The sequence below is a fragment of the Thamnophis elegans genome, chromosome 2, assembly GCF_009769535.1.
Source record: "Thamnophis elegans isolate rThaEle1 chromosome 2, rThaEle1.pri, whole genome shotgun sequence".
Classification (NCBI taxonomy): domain Eukaryota; kingdom Metazoa; phylum Chordata; class Lepidosauria; order Squamata; family Colubridae; genus Thamnophis; species Thamnophis elegans.
The window spans coordinates 63,189,859-63,207,014 of NC_045542.1; the positions used below are offsets into that span (position 1 = coordinate 63,189,859).

General features: G+C 35.7%; 1 protein-coding gene across 1 annotated transcript in view; it reads left to right on the forward strand.

Annotated features, from left to right (window-relative positions):
- Window positions 1-17,156, forward strand: part of MYH10 (myosin heavy chain 10) — an 83,834-nt gene that overhangs the window by 17,863 nt on the left and 48,815 nt on the right. Inside the window, 3 exon segments of the mRNA XM_032210022.1 lie at window positions 4,843-4,870; window positions 12,073-12,101; window positions 12,104-12,174. Of these exon segments, the coding sequence (XP_032065913.1) occupies window positions 4,843-4,870; window positions 12,073-12,101; window positions 12,104-12,174 (128 nt within the window).

Genomic DNA, 17,156 nt, shown 5'->3' on the forward strand with positions numbered 1-17,156 from the left:
TAGCTACAATGATTCAAAGCCCTTAGATGTTTTGCCTAGATTTTTATGAGTCTTCTTTTGCTTCTCATTCTATGTTTCAAATGCTTTAATCTGTATGGATTACTGTTATGATTTCACCGGAGGCAAGAGTTCACATTTGAATTATTTGATATGTTGATAATGAAACGTTTATGGGCCTCAATCCAATTTCTTTAAAACTGGAGTTGTGTAGTTTGATTATGTTTTATTTCTGTCCACCACCCAGAGTTCATTGAGCAGAAAAGTAACTATATGTGTTAGTTAAATACATAAAAATAAAGCATTTCAATAATGACATTTCTTGGAGAGGGTGGACAGATCATAACAATTTGGAGCATCTGCAGGAAGCACTGACCTACAGTTAATATCAAGTTGGGTGGGACATGGCTTTTATCCCATTCTTCTAGAAGGAAATTCCAGAGAAACTAATGTCATGGGGGCTGGCAGTAGATCTCTTAACTGGATTTACCTACAATAAGATAATCTTTATTGTCATTTATTTCCTTTTACCTGTACACAGGTTTTTATTGTCATTTACCTGTATACACAATGGTGCATTAAAATGAAATTCTGATGCCCTGCTCTCTCAGATGGATGACCTCAGGGGAAGTGTCACATTAAAATATTTTCTTTTGTGACTGAAGGACAGCTGTTTTACAGGAGTGACTTATTATTTCCTCTTTTTTTCCAAGGAAGATGTATTGCAATTCTGTTATGACAATCAAGTACAAGCCATATGGGAGTGTTCAAAAAGTTGCACCTTTTCTTCAGGGAGTAATGGTGGTCAAGGGTGACAGAAGATATCTGTGGCTAGGCCAAAGCTGTTGCTGCTCTTTTTCTGTAACTACTCCCGTCTCCCTCTGGACTATGAGACACAGTTTCCGTGGATTTTATTACACATCTCTTTCAGATGTGTAAGGTTACACGACCATTTTGTTAGTTACAGACCAGGTCACTCAGAGGCCTCATTTTATTCCATGCAAGGAGCTATCATCTGCTCTGCACAGTGCAAAATTCCCTCTTGACTACATTTTTCAGCCCAGGGATTTAGTAACCAGATTAGGGCTCTCTGTTCATGTTCCATTTAACAAATATTCATAATTATTTGCTGCTGCCTTATCACCTGAAATTGAATGGGGGAATAAAAAAGAGTAAGGGAACCCAGCACAATTGGTAGGGGGAAAAGGCCACATTACGCCATTAAAAATAATTGCAGGCCACAAAGGATTAGCTGGCATATGCCAGCCAGCTGTTTAGTAACTATCAGCTTGGCAGCAGTGATACAGCTGGCAGTGTTGGTAAGACGTGGAGGTGTTGAAGGCTTCTTGGCAACATGACTTTTCAAGGCAAAAGTGGCTGTAAAAAACCAGCTGGCAGTGACAGATCCTTCCTGGCATCAGTGAATTTGTTGAATTTTCAAAAAATACTAATGGGTTGTGCAAGGCTGTTTGATGGGTCTCACATATGTTGTGCAGGCCTGGACTAATTCTATGCTGCAACAATTTCTGCATTGTGATTTTTCCTGTCAGCAGGACAATTGACTTGATTTATTCTTGTTTCCATAATTTCTGTATAACAACTGTCTGCATTTTTGATTGGTATCTTCCTTTTAAGCTGTTTAGGGATAAAACTTACTGCTTGCTCTGTAAAACTCCTCCTTCTAAGATCCTGATTTTCCCCAAGAGACACACATGGCACAGCTCCCCTTGAAAAATTTTGCCAAGTTGCATGCAAATATATAGCAGATATTCAGTACATAGACAAGAAGGCACTAAGATTGCTATGGGGAACTTGGCATTGTTTTCCACTAAGTTTTTACCTTCATGTCCATATAAAAACTACAATTGATATTTATTGGCCCCTTCTCTGTCATACATGGCTTCAACTCGGGCTTTCCATTTCAGTTACCCATGTAAATGAAAGTAAACATAGTTTTTCATTGTTTTCTCCTTATGCAGACGGGTCCTCCTTATTTACAGACTTTTCACTACCACATCGCTTCTCCTAGTTGGGGAAAAGGAATATGAGGTGGATTGTACGTTGAATTCTAGATGCAGAAGATCTTGCTAGATGTGCGCAGGAAATTAAGAAACTATCTTGAGTATTCTTTAGAAGACTGGAGGGCTATTATGGCTGTTGATAAGTGAGGTGATTTAGGGAAAGAGTTACACAGTCTACAAGATCAACTGATATGTCAGGGAGTATGTCAGCTTGCTGAGCCTTTGTCAAGCACCCTCCCTTCCTGTAACAGCCCACTCAGTGGAGCTGCCACTACAGTTAACAATACAGGCTTTTGTAGGGCTTGTAGTATGGGCAGAACTTTCTACTTTTAGCAGAAGATGGATGGATAGATTTGCATTTTCAGAAGAGCTCTTCTTTCCTGATACTTGGGCTTGATTACTGCAACTTGGATTGATGTGGCCCACGGCCCCCTGTGAACTCTTGAGTGACTGGAGCTTTTTTATTGAAAGGGGAGAGATTTTTAAGTCATAATTTCTTTTTTAAAAATTCACTTTCTTTTCTATTTTCTTTTTTTAATCCCCTCCCCCAGTTTAATTGTAGCCAAGAGATAAAATCTTTTTCTGCAGAGGGCGGAAGAGGAAAGCTGGGTTTCATCGGGTGGCAAAAATCTAAGCATTGCCTTATAGCCAAAAATCAGGCCATTCTTTGCTGAGTAGGAAGATATCTTGCATTAAGTCCAAGTCAAAATGAACCATTGTAACTGCTATGCTATAATACCCCAATTAAGAACTTTTTAGTGATATGTAGAACTCTGATCACAGGTTTAACTGATAAGCTGCACATTGTAATATACATTCCCCAACCTTTCCAGTTTTGTTGATTGTAGGGGGGAAAGGGGATGGTTCTGCATGAACAGTGGGCAGGTTTGCGCACACATACACACACACACAACTCAATTTGTGCAAGCAGCAAATCTGCTCACCCTTCTCCCATCCAAGAGGAGCTGCACAAACACATTTCCCCACCAGTTCCATGGCCCCAGTTCTGAATGGGCTGCAGCCCAGTACTGAGTTGCTGCCTGTGAGTTGGGGACCCCTGTTCTAGAATATTGCAACTTTCTGTTCGAGAAGAACACTACGGATCCTATGAAACTGCCTGAAAATGCTAACGCTTGATCAGCTTTAGCAGATGCACAAACTGTCCGATACATCTTTTTTTAAAAAAAACTTTTATAAATGGAGATCAACTGAAAACAAGTATCTCTCACAGCACTTTAGATCAGCACTTTTTAGATTTCAAAAACCAGTTTGCACAAACGAGCAAAGCCCCATCCATGGGACGCAGGTAGCACACAAAACCACACCGCCTGTGATCCATGGAAAAACTTTTCCCCACAGGACTGGTCCCTAGTGCCCAAAAAAGGTTGGGGGTTGCAGCTTTAGGTGTATGTAGAATGTCCCGAACTTTCTGTTGCAGTAGAACACAAGAAGAGAATTGGATTTTTGTCATTATAATAGCCCACTATTTCCAAAGCAGTTGTTTAATGTCCATAGATAAATCCCTTATTTTCCAAAATCATCAGAACTGGCTACATTTAAGCAACATAGATGAGCTTTATCATAGCTAAAAGAAGTGTATTAATTGTCACCAGATGAGCAATGGGAAAATCCTAATTTCTTGGAGACTTGATCTAGCACAGTGGGTCTCAATCTTCCTAGTGCCGCAACCCTTTAATACAGTTCCTCATGTTGTGGTGACCCACAATCATAAGATTATTTTATGTTTTCCGTATTTTTTTGAAAATATGTGTTTTCCAATGGTCTTCAGCGACCCCTGTGAAAGGGTTGTTCGACTCCCAAAGGGTCCCGACCCAGAGGTTGAGAACCACTGATCTAGACAGTTAGGAAGTATAAATCCAATTTTTCCTCTTATGTCTGTGAATTTTGACTCAACTTAGTAGGACGGAATGGTTGTGTGTGTGTGTGTGTGTGTGTGTGTGTGTGTGTGTTTTGCCTGAGTGGAGAAGAGGAGGAAATAATCCTTTTGCAACTTGGTCCTGTAGGGTAATACAGGATTATTATTGCTGTTGATAAAAAAAGTTACTAATAAACCAAGACACACGGTTTTAAATGCTCTTAATCTTAACTCAAAACATCTTATAGTAGAGCTTATAGTGTATATTTCTGTTCCTAGGCATCAACTGAATGACTGGAGAGGGATAGAGAAAACTAGATTAAATCTACAAGATTTATTCAGTATCCTTCAGTTTCCTTTCTACTAGGAAAATATCAAGCTCAATTTTTTTAAAGCTAGATCTGAAAAAGCAAATTCAATATGTGTTTGTTCTTGTTTTATTTAAAGATGAAGATTTTTAACCTTAACACGTATTATGGAAAGAATGACGCCTTAAGGCTATTATGGCGAACCTATGGCATGCGTGCCAGAGGTGGCACACAGAGCCCTCTCTGTGGGCATGCATGCTGTCAACAGCTGGTTTTCACGTGCACCGGAGTGCCAGGAAAGGCCCGAAAAAATGCCCCAAAATAGGCCATTTCAGACTGGTTTTGGGGGCCGTTTTTCAGGCCACTTTCTGGACCATTTTCCAGGTCCTTTTTTGCCTGAAAAACAGCCTGAAAATAGCCCAAAAACATCCATGCGCGCACTGGCCAGCTGGTTTTCTGGATTCTGGTGCTCCAGCGCACGTAAATACAAGCGCATGTACATGCATTCTGGTTTGGGCACTCAGTGCCAAAAGGTTTGTCATCACTGTCTTAAGGGATAGTACATAGAAAGAGTAACATTTTGGTTTCTCTGTAGTTGACATGCAGAACTGTAAATATTTTTTTGTTTTGTTTCATACAGATCGTGAGGACCAATCAATTCTTTGCACGTAAGTAAATATATTTTGTGCAGTTTTTTTAAATTATTGCATATGACAAGGGCTAATACTAGCTTTTCAACTCAGTTTGAATATTGCTTCTGAAAAAAATTATTTTTTTTTACATTTTGACATTCATAAAGGAAATGTCTTGGAAACAGATTATTGCAATCAAATATTGAAACCGGTTTGACACGTTCATCCCTTACAAAGAACCACTTGACATTTGAAAACATGTAGAAAGAATTTTTCATTCACAAAATATTTTACTCTGTTCCTCTCAGCTGTTCTACAATAAGAAGCTTTATAGTGCTTTTTAAGCTTTATTTCTCTTTCAAGAGGGAGTCTGATTTTTAGGGCTAAGTCTAGTATTATAATAAATGTACAACTGTTCTTCAATCCATTATCAAAGTTATACAATTCCACTTAATATAATTTTCAATTGTGATGTTAGTGTCTATTACTTTCTCGCCCCTGGCCACTTGTGATATTCAATTGTTCTGGAGAAATGTAAAAATTGGTAAATCATAATGTAAGACATTTTTCAGAACAACGTGTAGATAGAATTAAATGCAGTTTTCAAATATGTTCAAGCCTAAATATAGACTGAAATCTTTTTCCGTTCAAGGTCATAATTCATCTAGTTGGTCCTTTAGCCTAAATAAAAACTGATTACCTTTTTTAATATTGAACCACTGATATTAGTTCATTATTTTTAGCCATCATTGTTGTCTTGATTATATATCAGATGGCAAAGAGGTATTTGGATACAGAGTTATGATATAACATTTTCAATTACTTTCTACCTCTTTTGCATATAGTAACATTCCAGATATTAATAATCCTGTTCTGATGAGCTATAGTGTTCCATTATACTTTAATGTCCAAATTTATTTTCACTAATAAACAACCGCAGCAAAGCAGAATTAATAGTAGAATAATAATCAGATTATATAAATCATCCTTTTCTGTTCTGTGTTTTGCTTTGTCTCCAGCCCATTTTCAAACCTCCAAGATTGTCTAGAAGAAAGACAATTTATAATCAAAATTTTATAGTTACAAAAGAGCACATTAAAATCAACTGACATCTATGCTTTTTCAGGCAAGATGTTTTCAACTGTTTTATATCATTTCTATCTTCTCTCTGTCTTGCAATTTTTCATTTACAAATTGGTTTTCAGTTTAGTTAATAATAAAACAGATAATAAAAGTTCTATAGAAAAATAGGGAAGCATGACAAATTAGTTTCATATTTTAATGAAAATTTCCCCAATTTACATTTTTTAATAAAACCTGGATTGCAGGTATATTCTAAAATCCATTTCTAATTGAGGTGCAAAATAATTTGGGAGTGATATTTTCAGGTTATTATTTTTCCAAGCTTGACAGATTTTCCCAACACTAAAAATACTGTTGTTTCTATGTATAATTAATAATAGGAATAAATTTGTAGTGCATCTCAAATCTGTTTGGCAGTGAAATGTGAAAATCTAGATCAATCTTAAAATGATTTAGGAAGGCTTGCTACTTTCATCACATAGTAATATTCCTTGGAACGTTGCATAGTCATCAGGCACTAATAAGGTTATATGGAGAAATTAATTTCATATTTAATTGTCCAGCCACATTTTATGTGTATAGAACTGATCTTTCAAATTAGAGCTCTGCCTACGTTTGCATGCAGTGAAACACCTACATTTGCTTCATTTTTAAAATGTCATCTTACTTAGTAGGTTGTGGGGGCTGTAACTTTGTCTTCAGCAAAATATTTGACGAAGTGTATCTTGGCATTTTGTTTAGCAAGCTAGTTATGTATAGCTTGGATGAAATCTCTGTTAGATAGATTCACACATGCTCGAATGGTGGAATGTTAAGTGAGGTGCCCTAGGGGTTGGATATAAGCCCAGTACTTCTGAACATTTTATTAGTGACACATTGGAGGAAAAACTTATAGATTTGCAGGTGACATACTACTGATTTGGGTAGTAGATACACTCTAGAAGCTAGAAATAAAGTTCAAAATGACCTTAATCGTCAGAGAAGTATCTAAAAAGCATATAGTGCAGTTTAAGAGAAGAAGTGGAAAGTCCTTCACTTAGATAAAAAATTTAAATCTCCAGGTTTAGGATAGAAGGTACCTGGATTGGTTCTTGGGAGGAATCTTGGAATTATAGTTGATCAGAAGGTGAATATGAATTAGCTATGTGATAAGATCTCTTAAAAAGCAAGTCTAGTTTTAGGTTGTATGAACAAAAATATAATTTTCAAATCATGGAAATAATTCCATTGTATTCAGTATTGGTCAAACCCATCTTACGTATTATGTCCAGTTTTGGGCATAAAATTTAAGAAAGATTTAGAGAAACTAGAAACAGGGTGATGAGCATGATAAGGAGTCTAGAATCTTATAAGGAGAAATTGAAGGAAGTGGCCATATTTAGTCTTGAGAAGAGATAAGGAGGAGGGTGATTACAATAACACTAACTATGTAATAACAATATATAATAACAATAACTCACAGAAAGGCCAGTATTCTGGCATTCCAGAGAGTAGGGCACAATGATAAACTTAAGTTGCAGGGAAGCCGATTACAGTTATAGTGAAGTTAGGACACAAAGGCATAAATACTTTGACTGCTAAAGGACACATAAGCAGAAATATCTTCATTAAATGTTTCAAGCCGAAGCTGACCTGGAAATTAGACTCAATTATCTAAATGGCCCCTTCCAAGTTGTAAAATTTACTAATATGCCTTGGATGTTGTCAGTTACTCTGTATCTAAAAAACTCTCTAAATTACCTAAATATTATTTCACATACATAACCTTGTGTTTATTTTGCAAAATGAATGTACACTAAAACAGAATCATAATGAAAAATAATCCCACTAGAAAAGAGAAGTTTGGTGTGTGTATCATAAAACATAGAAATATATCAATCACCAATATTTATATCCAGAATAACATTTACATTCAAAATAATGTTTTAGGACAAGTATTAACATTTGATAGTGAAGGTATTGAAGGGGTGAATACCTTCTTCCCTTTAAAACTGGCTTTCTGTAGTAAAGGAAGTAGCAATTAACTTTTTGAAGGAGATGGGTGTTTAGAAATGTGAAATATAAATAAGTAAGAAATACACTGCAGACTTTCACTTAGAAAGTAGCAATGAAGACATTTGAAAGATATTCCCTTTTGGGGACATGTCTCCACCAGGATAGAAAGAATATAGATGCTTTTGAATTTTGGTGTTAGAGAATACTATGGACAGCCAAGAGTTAGAGAATGCTATTATAGATAGCTAAGAAAACAAAGGAATGGATAATCAAGTCAGCTGAAACCTTCACTCAAGGCATCTATCTGGGGCACATGATTTAAAGATCTAGCTCTCTGGAGAAATCTATACTGTTGAGAAAGATTTAAAGGGAAGACAACCAGGTGGAAGGAAGGATTCAGTTATATCCACTGGAGGATCTAAAAAACTAGGTTGGGGACAAATTATCATGGAGAAAATCTATGCTCACTAAACGTTGACACCAATTTTATGGCACACTTTTTAAAATATAGATTTATCCTTCAGAATGTTTCCTTTGTTATATATAAGCTGTTAAAAATAACAAGATAATGTGATAATAGTAAAAAATATATAATAATGAAACAATATAGTAATTCTGGTGTGGCTTCTTTGGTTTGGTTCATTTTATATCTAAATTCACAAAAATTGATATATAAATTCTGAAAAGGCACTCAGTTTGATTACCTTTTAGCGGAAAAGCAACAGTAATTTGCAAGTCCTGTATGCAAATTAGACTACATTTTCCTTTGAGATACACTATATTGCCAAACGTATTCGCTCACCCATCCAAATAATCAGAATCAGTTGTGAGCGAATACTTTGGCAATATAGTGTACCTAGAGAAATTTCCAAACCCCTCTTGCTTTATACTGGCAGTATATTTAATATACTCTATATACTACAAAATCTCACCTTGTCATGACCTTTAACTGGGCAAAATGGTGCATCATAGAGTGATAATTTTTGAATCAACATACCTCAAATGGGCTAATTACAGAATGCATCCAAAATCCAGGACCCATGACAACTAAACATGAGGTTTTCGAAAGTTGTGACTGCTTGCAGTGCTTCTGCAATGTGATAGAATGTAGTGTCAGGAGGGAGAGGCTCTTTCCTCAGGAGAAGACAAGATTAATGTCAGTACATAACTGTTAGATATACACTCTGAAGTGCTAGGGGCGGGGTACCTTCTGCCTTTTCCTTGAAATATCAAATATTTCAAGCTATGTTGTCTCTTTGTTTCCTGGGGGGGAAAAAAACCCCACCTGTGAGTCTGGACTACATTCTACCACATGCTATCAGCCATGGTCACATAACTATGGTCATTTCAATGCTTCTTCATAGGGTTCCATAAGGCAGTGGGAAAATTCGCAGGGCTTGGGTAAGTTTCCCCCCACCCATGCAACTGCATGTGTGGTCGTTCTGTTTCAGTAAGGAAATATCTCTGAAACAGTGTCCCAGGGGGTCATGGGTTGTCTAGTCTACTTCTATATTTGTCTGAAAATAAAGGAATGATATGGCTAAAAGTATGTATTTTAATGGTCAGTTGAAGTAGCAGTGTCTTCTTGCTAAAGTTTAATAAACTTACTATGGCATAATCTTTCAGAAATTGAGGATTGTATCATAATTTGTTAGGCGTTAAAAATACCTGAAGAATTGTCTTCATTGTATTTGAGTAAATCATCTACATTTTGGCTGATGTTTCCAGATTTGAATTTTGCTTCACATAGTGTGTATACAATAAATTCTTCTGAAAAATTAGGGTAGAAACATGCTAGTTCAATAAGGAGTGCTGCCATAAAATATATTTAAAAACTTTGAAAGCTTACTTTCTATTATGTTCAAACTTTGAAACACTACGGTGGTGGTTACTGTTTCATTGTCTTATTAATTTATCCTTGCATTTAGTCAAATTGAATTTGAGACATTTGTTTAGTCCTGGCTTGATTGGAAATGACATCTCAATCTCTATTTCTTTATTTGTGTGTAAAGTTTTGTTATAACTATTTTTACAGCTGAAAGTCTGTAAAGATTCTCAGTCATCCAGGTCATGGTTGTCCCAAAGATAATTTTTCAGGAGCAACTGGACTTTTGTTTTTGTTTTTTCCTTTGAAGACATTTTGTTCCTCATCAAAGAAGCTTCTTCTATCTTGTCAGAGCTGTTATTACAGTTGTGAATCCAGATTATTTGCTTGGACTCGTTTTCATTAGCCACACCGTTTGCTTCAGTTTTATTTGGGGAACAAATCTATTAGAAGAAAAATGCAAGATTTCAGAAGTGCGTAGAATTGTGGGGAGTTTTTTTCTTCAAAGTCTTTAAAGTTTTTGGAGAAAAGGGGAATATTTCCCCATATAGTCTCTGGATAAGGGAACACTATTAAAATTGAATACATGAGATTATCTTTTCTTTACTAAGAAACAAATTGATAAGTGCAGGGTGAAAGAAGTGTTGAAGTGAGTATGAGAACGTTTGTTTTTGGCCGAATAGACATCATACTCATGGACAAATTGAGATTTCCTCTTGCTTCAGAAAAATGTGTATCGATACTAAACTTTTCATATCTTCCCAAATTCTGTTCTGATACAATTTTTAAAAAAATCATATTCTTTCCAAAAACCTGAAGGCTGAGCTTTATATATATATACTTTTATGAGAATATGAAAACTGTTTTATTTACCTTGGCTTCAACTTATAGAGTCGGATTGATGTAGTCAAGAACATTTATGCTGTTTGTTTTGATTCTGATTTTTAATCTATTTCAAATTATTACATGTGTGACATTAATGTTTGGTAGATTCCAAAAATAACTTTAACCACAGGGAAAATTATTTTACTGTATGTAATTAGGAAGGGCTTTAAGACCTCACTTTTTAAATTAGACTGATACTGAGTTCTTAAAAATATTTTTCATCTGCTCAGACTAGTATTTAAGAATATAAAATATTTGGGAAGCTTCCTTATATAGTCATAACTTTTATTGATTCAGTTTAATTTTATGTACATTGAGTGCCAGGAGCTTTATAAAGTTTTAAAGAGGATTTTTTTTCCAGAATGTAAAAATGCTGGGGATTATGTTTATATATAAAAAAATTGGAATCATCTTTAAATAAAATGTGTGACAGCATTTTAGTCCTTTCCTAACTGTCTTAAATCAAAAAGAATGTTGAGCAAGATATATTCAAATAGATTGTATAAGACTGAGCACTCTTGAATAGAGTTCAGAAAGTTTTATCTTCTCATCTTTGGCTGAAAAATCTTAACATAGCAGAATAATATTTGATAGAAATATTGCATTCTTTACATTATTAATATATTCGGATGCATAGATTATACTATGCAGGATTTGCACATTTGGATCTGGAAACGAGATTACAAAATTTTACTGGCTGAATGAGTAGATTTGGGAAAGGGATAATCTTATAGTAGCTACCTAAACAAGTCAGTAGACATGTACTACTATAAACTATTTAAAGGGATTAGTATGAGAATAGACAGTGAAGATTTTAAAGCACTAAAAGTTGTATAAATGAAATTTTAATGGACTAACTAATCATAGAAGCATTGCTTTTGTATTAAATGGGTTGAAAGTAAAAATGTTTTATTTAATTTGAAATCATTCTACAAAAAGATAAAGGTGAAGGTTTCCCTTCAGCCGTGTCTGACTCTAGGGCATGATGTTCATCTCTGTTTCTTGGCTGAGAGAGCCAGCATTGTCCTGAAGACATTTTCCATGGTTTTGTGGCCAGCATAGCTATACCCCAAAGGCACACAGAACACTGTTAACTTCCCACCAAAGTGATACCTATTAATCTACTTGCATTTTCATGCTTTTGAACTCTAGGTGGACAGTTGCTGGGGCAAGTAAAGGGAGCTCACCCCATGGCACGAAGCCTGGGTCTCAAACCTGGGCTGTCAGCTCTCCAGCTAACAAGCCCACCATCTTTAACTGTAGAGCCATCACACCCCACAATCTATAAGCACAATGTTAAATAATTTATTTTAGTATTGCTTCTATTTTAAGTAATAGTGTAGAACTTTTTATTTCCAGTGCCAACTCACATTTTTCTGATATTGAATTATGATTATTTAGTCTTGATTATTCTTTTTCATGTATTTAACTCCAATAATTTGTTTTGCAGAGGTGAATCAGGTGCTGGGAAAACAGAAAATACAAGAAAGTTATTCAGTATCTGCACATGTTGCTTCTTCGCATAAAGGAAGAAAAGGACCACAATATTCCTGTAAGTTTCAATATCTCATTTAACATGTTTAATCTGTTTTTATTGAATATTGCAAATAAGTATGATAATCTGTTAAAGAGTGAACTCTAAATCATTTAATTTAAAACTGGTTGAAATATTGGTCATTTAAATTTTGGAAATGATTTGCAGGCCTTTGTGTTTGTGTTATTAGAGCTGGAAAATCCCAAACATCCAAAAGAATACTGATATAATAAAATATTTCTGTAAAATTCGGTATGACTTCCTGATGTTGTGAATTTTAATCACAGCTTGTGTGTATAAAACTAGTTAGCTTTATATATTATTGAATTAGTTTTTTTCAAACCCACTACCCCATCCTTATATTCTCCTGATTATTAAAATGTTTTCAGAGTATATGTTTCTATTAGCAAAAGGTTTCTTGAGATTTGAAATGAACCTGTGTTACGTGTCTTAAGCCATCACTCAACTATATCAGTATAAAGTTGTAATTACGCAACTAGGGATTAAAGAAAACTTAAGCGCCTTTTAGAAATTACTTCTTTTCAAATCTTTATAATCTTTTCAGCATTTTTACAAGATTCTAGGATTCTGCAGATTGCATGACATAACAAACTTGGAATCATGACAGCCAACTTGGAGAGTTTTTTCAGATTTAAATGTTATTTGTATTCTGGGAGAGAATATCTAATGCAAAATGATGCATACATGAGAAGATCATAAAATCAACTTTTAATTTTCTCATTACTCAGATATAAGTCTTGAGTATTCCTTGAGAGTTTTCTTTCCCCCATAGATACAGATATACAGATTGATTGTTTAGTTTTTATCATGCCTTTATGTTTGGCCATCTTGAGGTGACATATGTACATAATAGTCCTACCCTTCAGTTTTCCCTACAACAAGAATCTTGTGAGGTGGGTTTGGTTGGAAGTGATTGGCTGAAAAGTTGTATTGAATTTGGGAACATTGTTGAGACTGGAGACAGAACACAACTCCAGGTTCAGATAATGTGCAGTTTGACTGGCACTAATGGAGCCTCAGGCTTAAATGCACTTTCATTTCATTTTTTTCATTTTATTGAGATTTATAGGCCGCCCTTTTCCCTGAGGGGACTCAGGGCGGCTTACAATCAAAGGGAAGGGGGTGCACTATCAAAGACAAACAATATGTGAACAAAAGAAAGAAAATAATAAAAACACAACTTGCATTCAACAGTCAACACTCGGGCGGGTAAATTGGGGAACCTATCCCCAGACCTGATGGGAGAGCCAGGTCTTGAGGGCTGTGCGGAAGGTCTGGATGGTGGTGAGGGTGCGGATCTCGACGGGGAGGTCGTTCCACAGGGTCGGAGCTGCAACAGAAAAGGCTCTCCTCCGTGTAGTCGCCAGTCGACATTGACTGGCAGATGGAGTGCGGAGGAGGCCCAGTCTTAACATTTAATGTTGAAATAATGTTGAAATGCACTGTTTGGATATTGCCTACTCATGCACATGTGTGTCCACTCATCCCAAAATGATAAAGATACTGCATCTATTCAAATTTGCTCTTCCTACTTTAATATTAATTCTTGGAGAAGTTTGAAACAAAGCATCATAAAATAACCTAAATGTGAGTGAAAAAGAAATGGGAAGGAGGAAAGACCGTATTGGCTAATATGTAACTTTATTTGTTTGTAACTAACAGTCACCTAAACTGGTGAAGCACCACGCAAATGCCTTTTTATGGGCCTGTCTCTTCTCAACACATTGTATAAAGGTAGTACAGGCAGAAAACTAATGATGAAATTTTGTTTTGGATTAATATAAAAACACAAAGACAAAAAAGCCTTATGGCCATGTTGCTCAAGTTATTTGAAAAGTAGGGAGTCATGAATTTCCCAATATTATTTTCTAATCAGCTGTTGTGTTGATGTAATGGAAAAGTGATCAGGCTTAGTAGAATGCTAAGAAATAGAGATGGAATGGTCCATGATTTGCTAGGTGATAAATTAGTGCAATTTTAATTGAACATGTGACCCAAGTCAGTTATGTCTATCATTATTTCTGCCCTTTCATTCATATGCATACACACACACACACACACACACACACATACGTACACGCACACACACAAGCACGGGAGCAACAATTTTTGTTTTAGAATTCTTTTATAAAACTGAAGGTGTGGAAATCTTTATATATGATCATTATGGTAGATGTAGATTAACTGTCAATAGGCAGCAAAATCATTAGAAGCATAAACAACCTGGTGTCTTCCAGATGTTCCTACATTTCTTCCCAGTGGTCTTGTTAGAATCCCTTACATCTGCAGAGCATTGGGATCACCTGTCACTGGTACAAAAGCAGAAACAAAGCAAAGCAGATGGATATTGACTCTATGGCACTCAGGCAATGCAATTATACTTCTCAAGATTGCTGTTGTAATAATTAGCAGGCTGATTTAATAAACTTGAGAGTATAACTTTGTTCCAGTTCTAACAAAATGATATATAAATTATCTTGTAGGAGCCCACTTTCTTTATTAGGAAGATGTGTAATTAATAAATATTAAGAACTTTGATTGTAATCCCACTGTGTTTCTGGTGATGTCATAATTCATAACTATTAACATTGTTTCATTGTCATTTTTTAACTGCAGAGTGGATCCTCGTTGTATGTGAGTAGCACATAGTTCTTGTAATTTGTCACCTTGCTGACTCACAATCAGCCAAATCACAGGGATGCTGGGGGCACTACCTCTCTTCTTAATCTGTCATTACATAATTGATTTGCATGAATAGATTGCATGTTGTCACACTTTCACAATACTTTGGATGCCTATATGCAAATTAGTGTAAATCCTGACTTCAGTTTAATCTTCTTTGAAATATTACAGAATAGAATACTTCACAAATGGGACTATGATATTTAATGCCAAAGAAAATTAGAAAATATGCGGGACATGGTGGGGCCCTGTTAGTAGAAATTAAATACAAACATATTTTAATGAATGTTTAAGTAACTAATTCCATGTATTTCAAGGCATCATTTTATAGAGTAAATCATAAATAGATAAAATTGTAATATACTTAACTGTTCTGACCCCCCCTCCCCCGGCCTGTGAATAAACCAGAACACAGGCTTGGCTATTTGCCACTATTTAATTAATGAGATAACAAATCCTTTGGCTGAGAGCCCATACAACTCACATTCCATATAATAGCTTGGCAGCAACCCAGATAGTTCAAATGAAGCAACGCATATAATCCAAATGAACAGACACGGCTAGAATACAGACAGATTTCTTCACTACTAGTTCGAATGGTTGTTTCCTGCAAATGTCCCCTCCCAATGCCTCACTTATAAACTCTCTTGGGAGGGGCCACCTGTACTTAATTATCTTCTATGAGACTGCCTATGGAGTTGCATCTTCCGTTCTCAGCCCTTCTCAAACTAGCATCAGGGACAAACTGACTTTGATCCTCCCCACTGCTCCATGCCTCAGGCGCCTCCTGGTGGCCAACCAGCCTCTCTGGTCCCTGCTCTGAGTCTGAACCCTGCACAGGATCCTCCACATCTTCCATGGCAGACTCATATGGTTCCTCGCTATCCGAGTCCATCAGCAGCTCAACCGGATCCTGCTGAGCCACAACGCTTAACAATCTGGAGGGCAAATGAGTTTCTTTTACAAATAAAGTCTGATAGAACTTTTTAGATATTTGGAATTATCCATACTATCTTTCCTATTCTTGACTAAATACCTTAGACTCTTGTAATGCATCCATATTCACCGTAACACTTTATATTGTTTGTAAAACACTGAAGATTCCTTCTGTTTATTAGAAAAAAATTTATGCAGCTGAGTCTCTAAATTTTTATATGAACAAAAATGTCTGGTTGGGGCTTCATTCCACCTAGAATAATTATTTTCAGACTGTGAGAAATCTAGAGGTAGCAGTAAGCTGCTCATAATTAAAATTCTAAATGAAATAATGAGTTTGTTATTGGAAGGCTTTTTAAATGATAATTTTTGCCAGTGTAAGAAAATAATTTTTTTCAAGTTTCATTACTTGTGTGATTTTTTAGTTTGTTTTAAAGCTGTGTGCTGCCTTAAGTGTTTAAGCACAACAAGAAAGGTATATTAATTGCGCTCAAAGATGTTTGAAGTTCTAATAAACGTTAAGATTGGATCACTTCAGAATTGCACATTTTTACTATATTGCTATTTATAAACAGCATAGTCTGTTGAATGTTAAATGTTCTTAAGCTCCGTCAATTTGTATGTTGAAATTACTTCCATTCCAGCAAATGAAATCCAATGAGTTTAAGTGGCTGTGAAGGGATTCAGTTACTGTGATCACCAGGATGCATGGCGCAACTGGTTTTGTCTTGGGGTTCATCAGAATGATAGGTAGATGCTATTGCGAGAATTCAGATATTCTAAAGGGAATTGAACTTGCAGATCTTCACACTTTAGATGTACGTATATATTGTATTGTTTTAGGAGCTATCCAAGTCCAGGTATTCAGTAACTATAGGAAGGATAGTAGTATTATCAGAATATTATATACAATCCACCTTCCCTTAAGCTCTCAGAGAACAACAATAAAGAAAACACTTCAAAATATTTTGCACAGAAGTGAAATATATGTTACACAAACACTTCAGATTTCTGTAACTTGATCAGACAAAATTATTACAAGTATTCAAGGGCATTTGGAAGCAGCTAACACAAATCTTATGAATTAAATCTCAAATGGAACATTTTAAAATTGATGTGTTCTGTAAATAAGGTTGTCTGAAAAAAAAACTGTCAAAGTTTGTTGTATAAATTCAAATCCCGAAGCACAGAAAGATAGCTGATGCAGCAGGATTCATTAACTGCTTTATATACATAAAATAAATGAATAAATGTACAATAGCAACAGGCGGTTCTTCCAAATAAACACAAGGTAGGAGACTTAGAGGCAACACAAGCAGTTAGTTTCATTTTAGCAGACAAGCCCAGCCAGATTGCTAGTT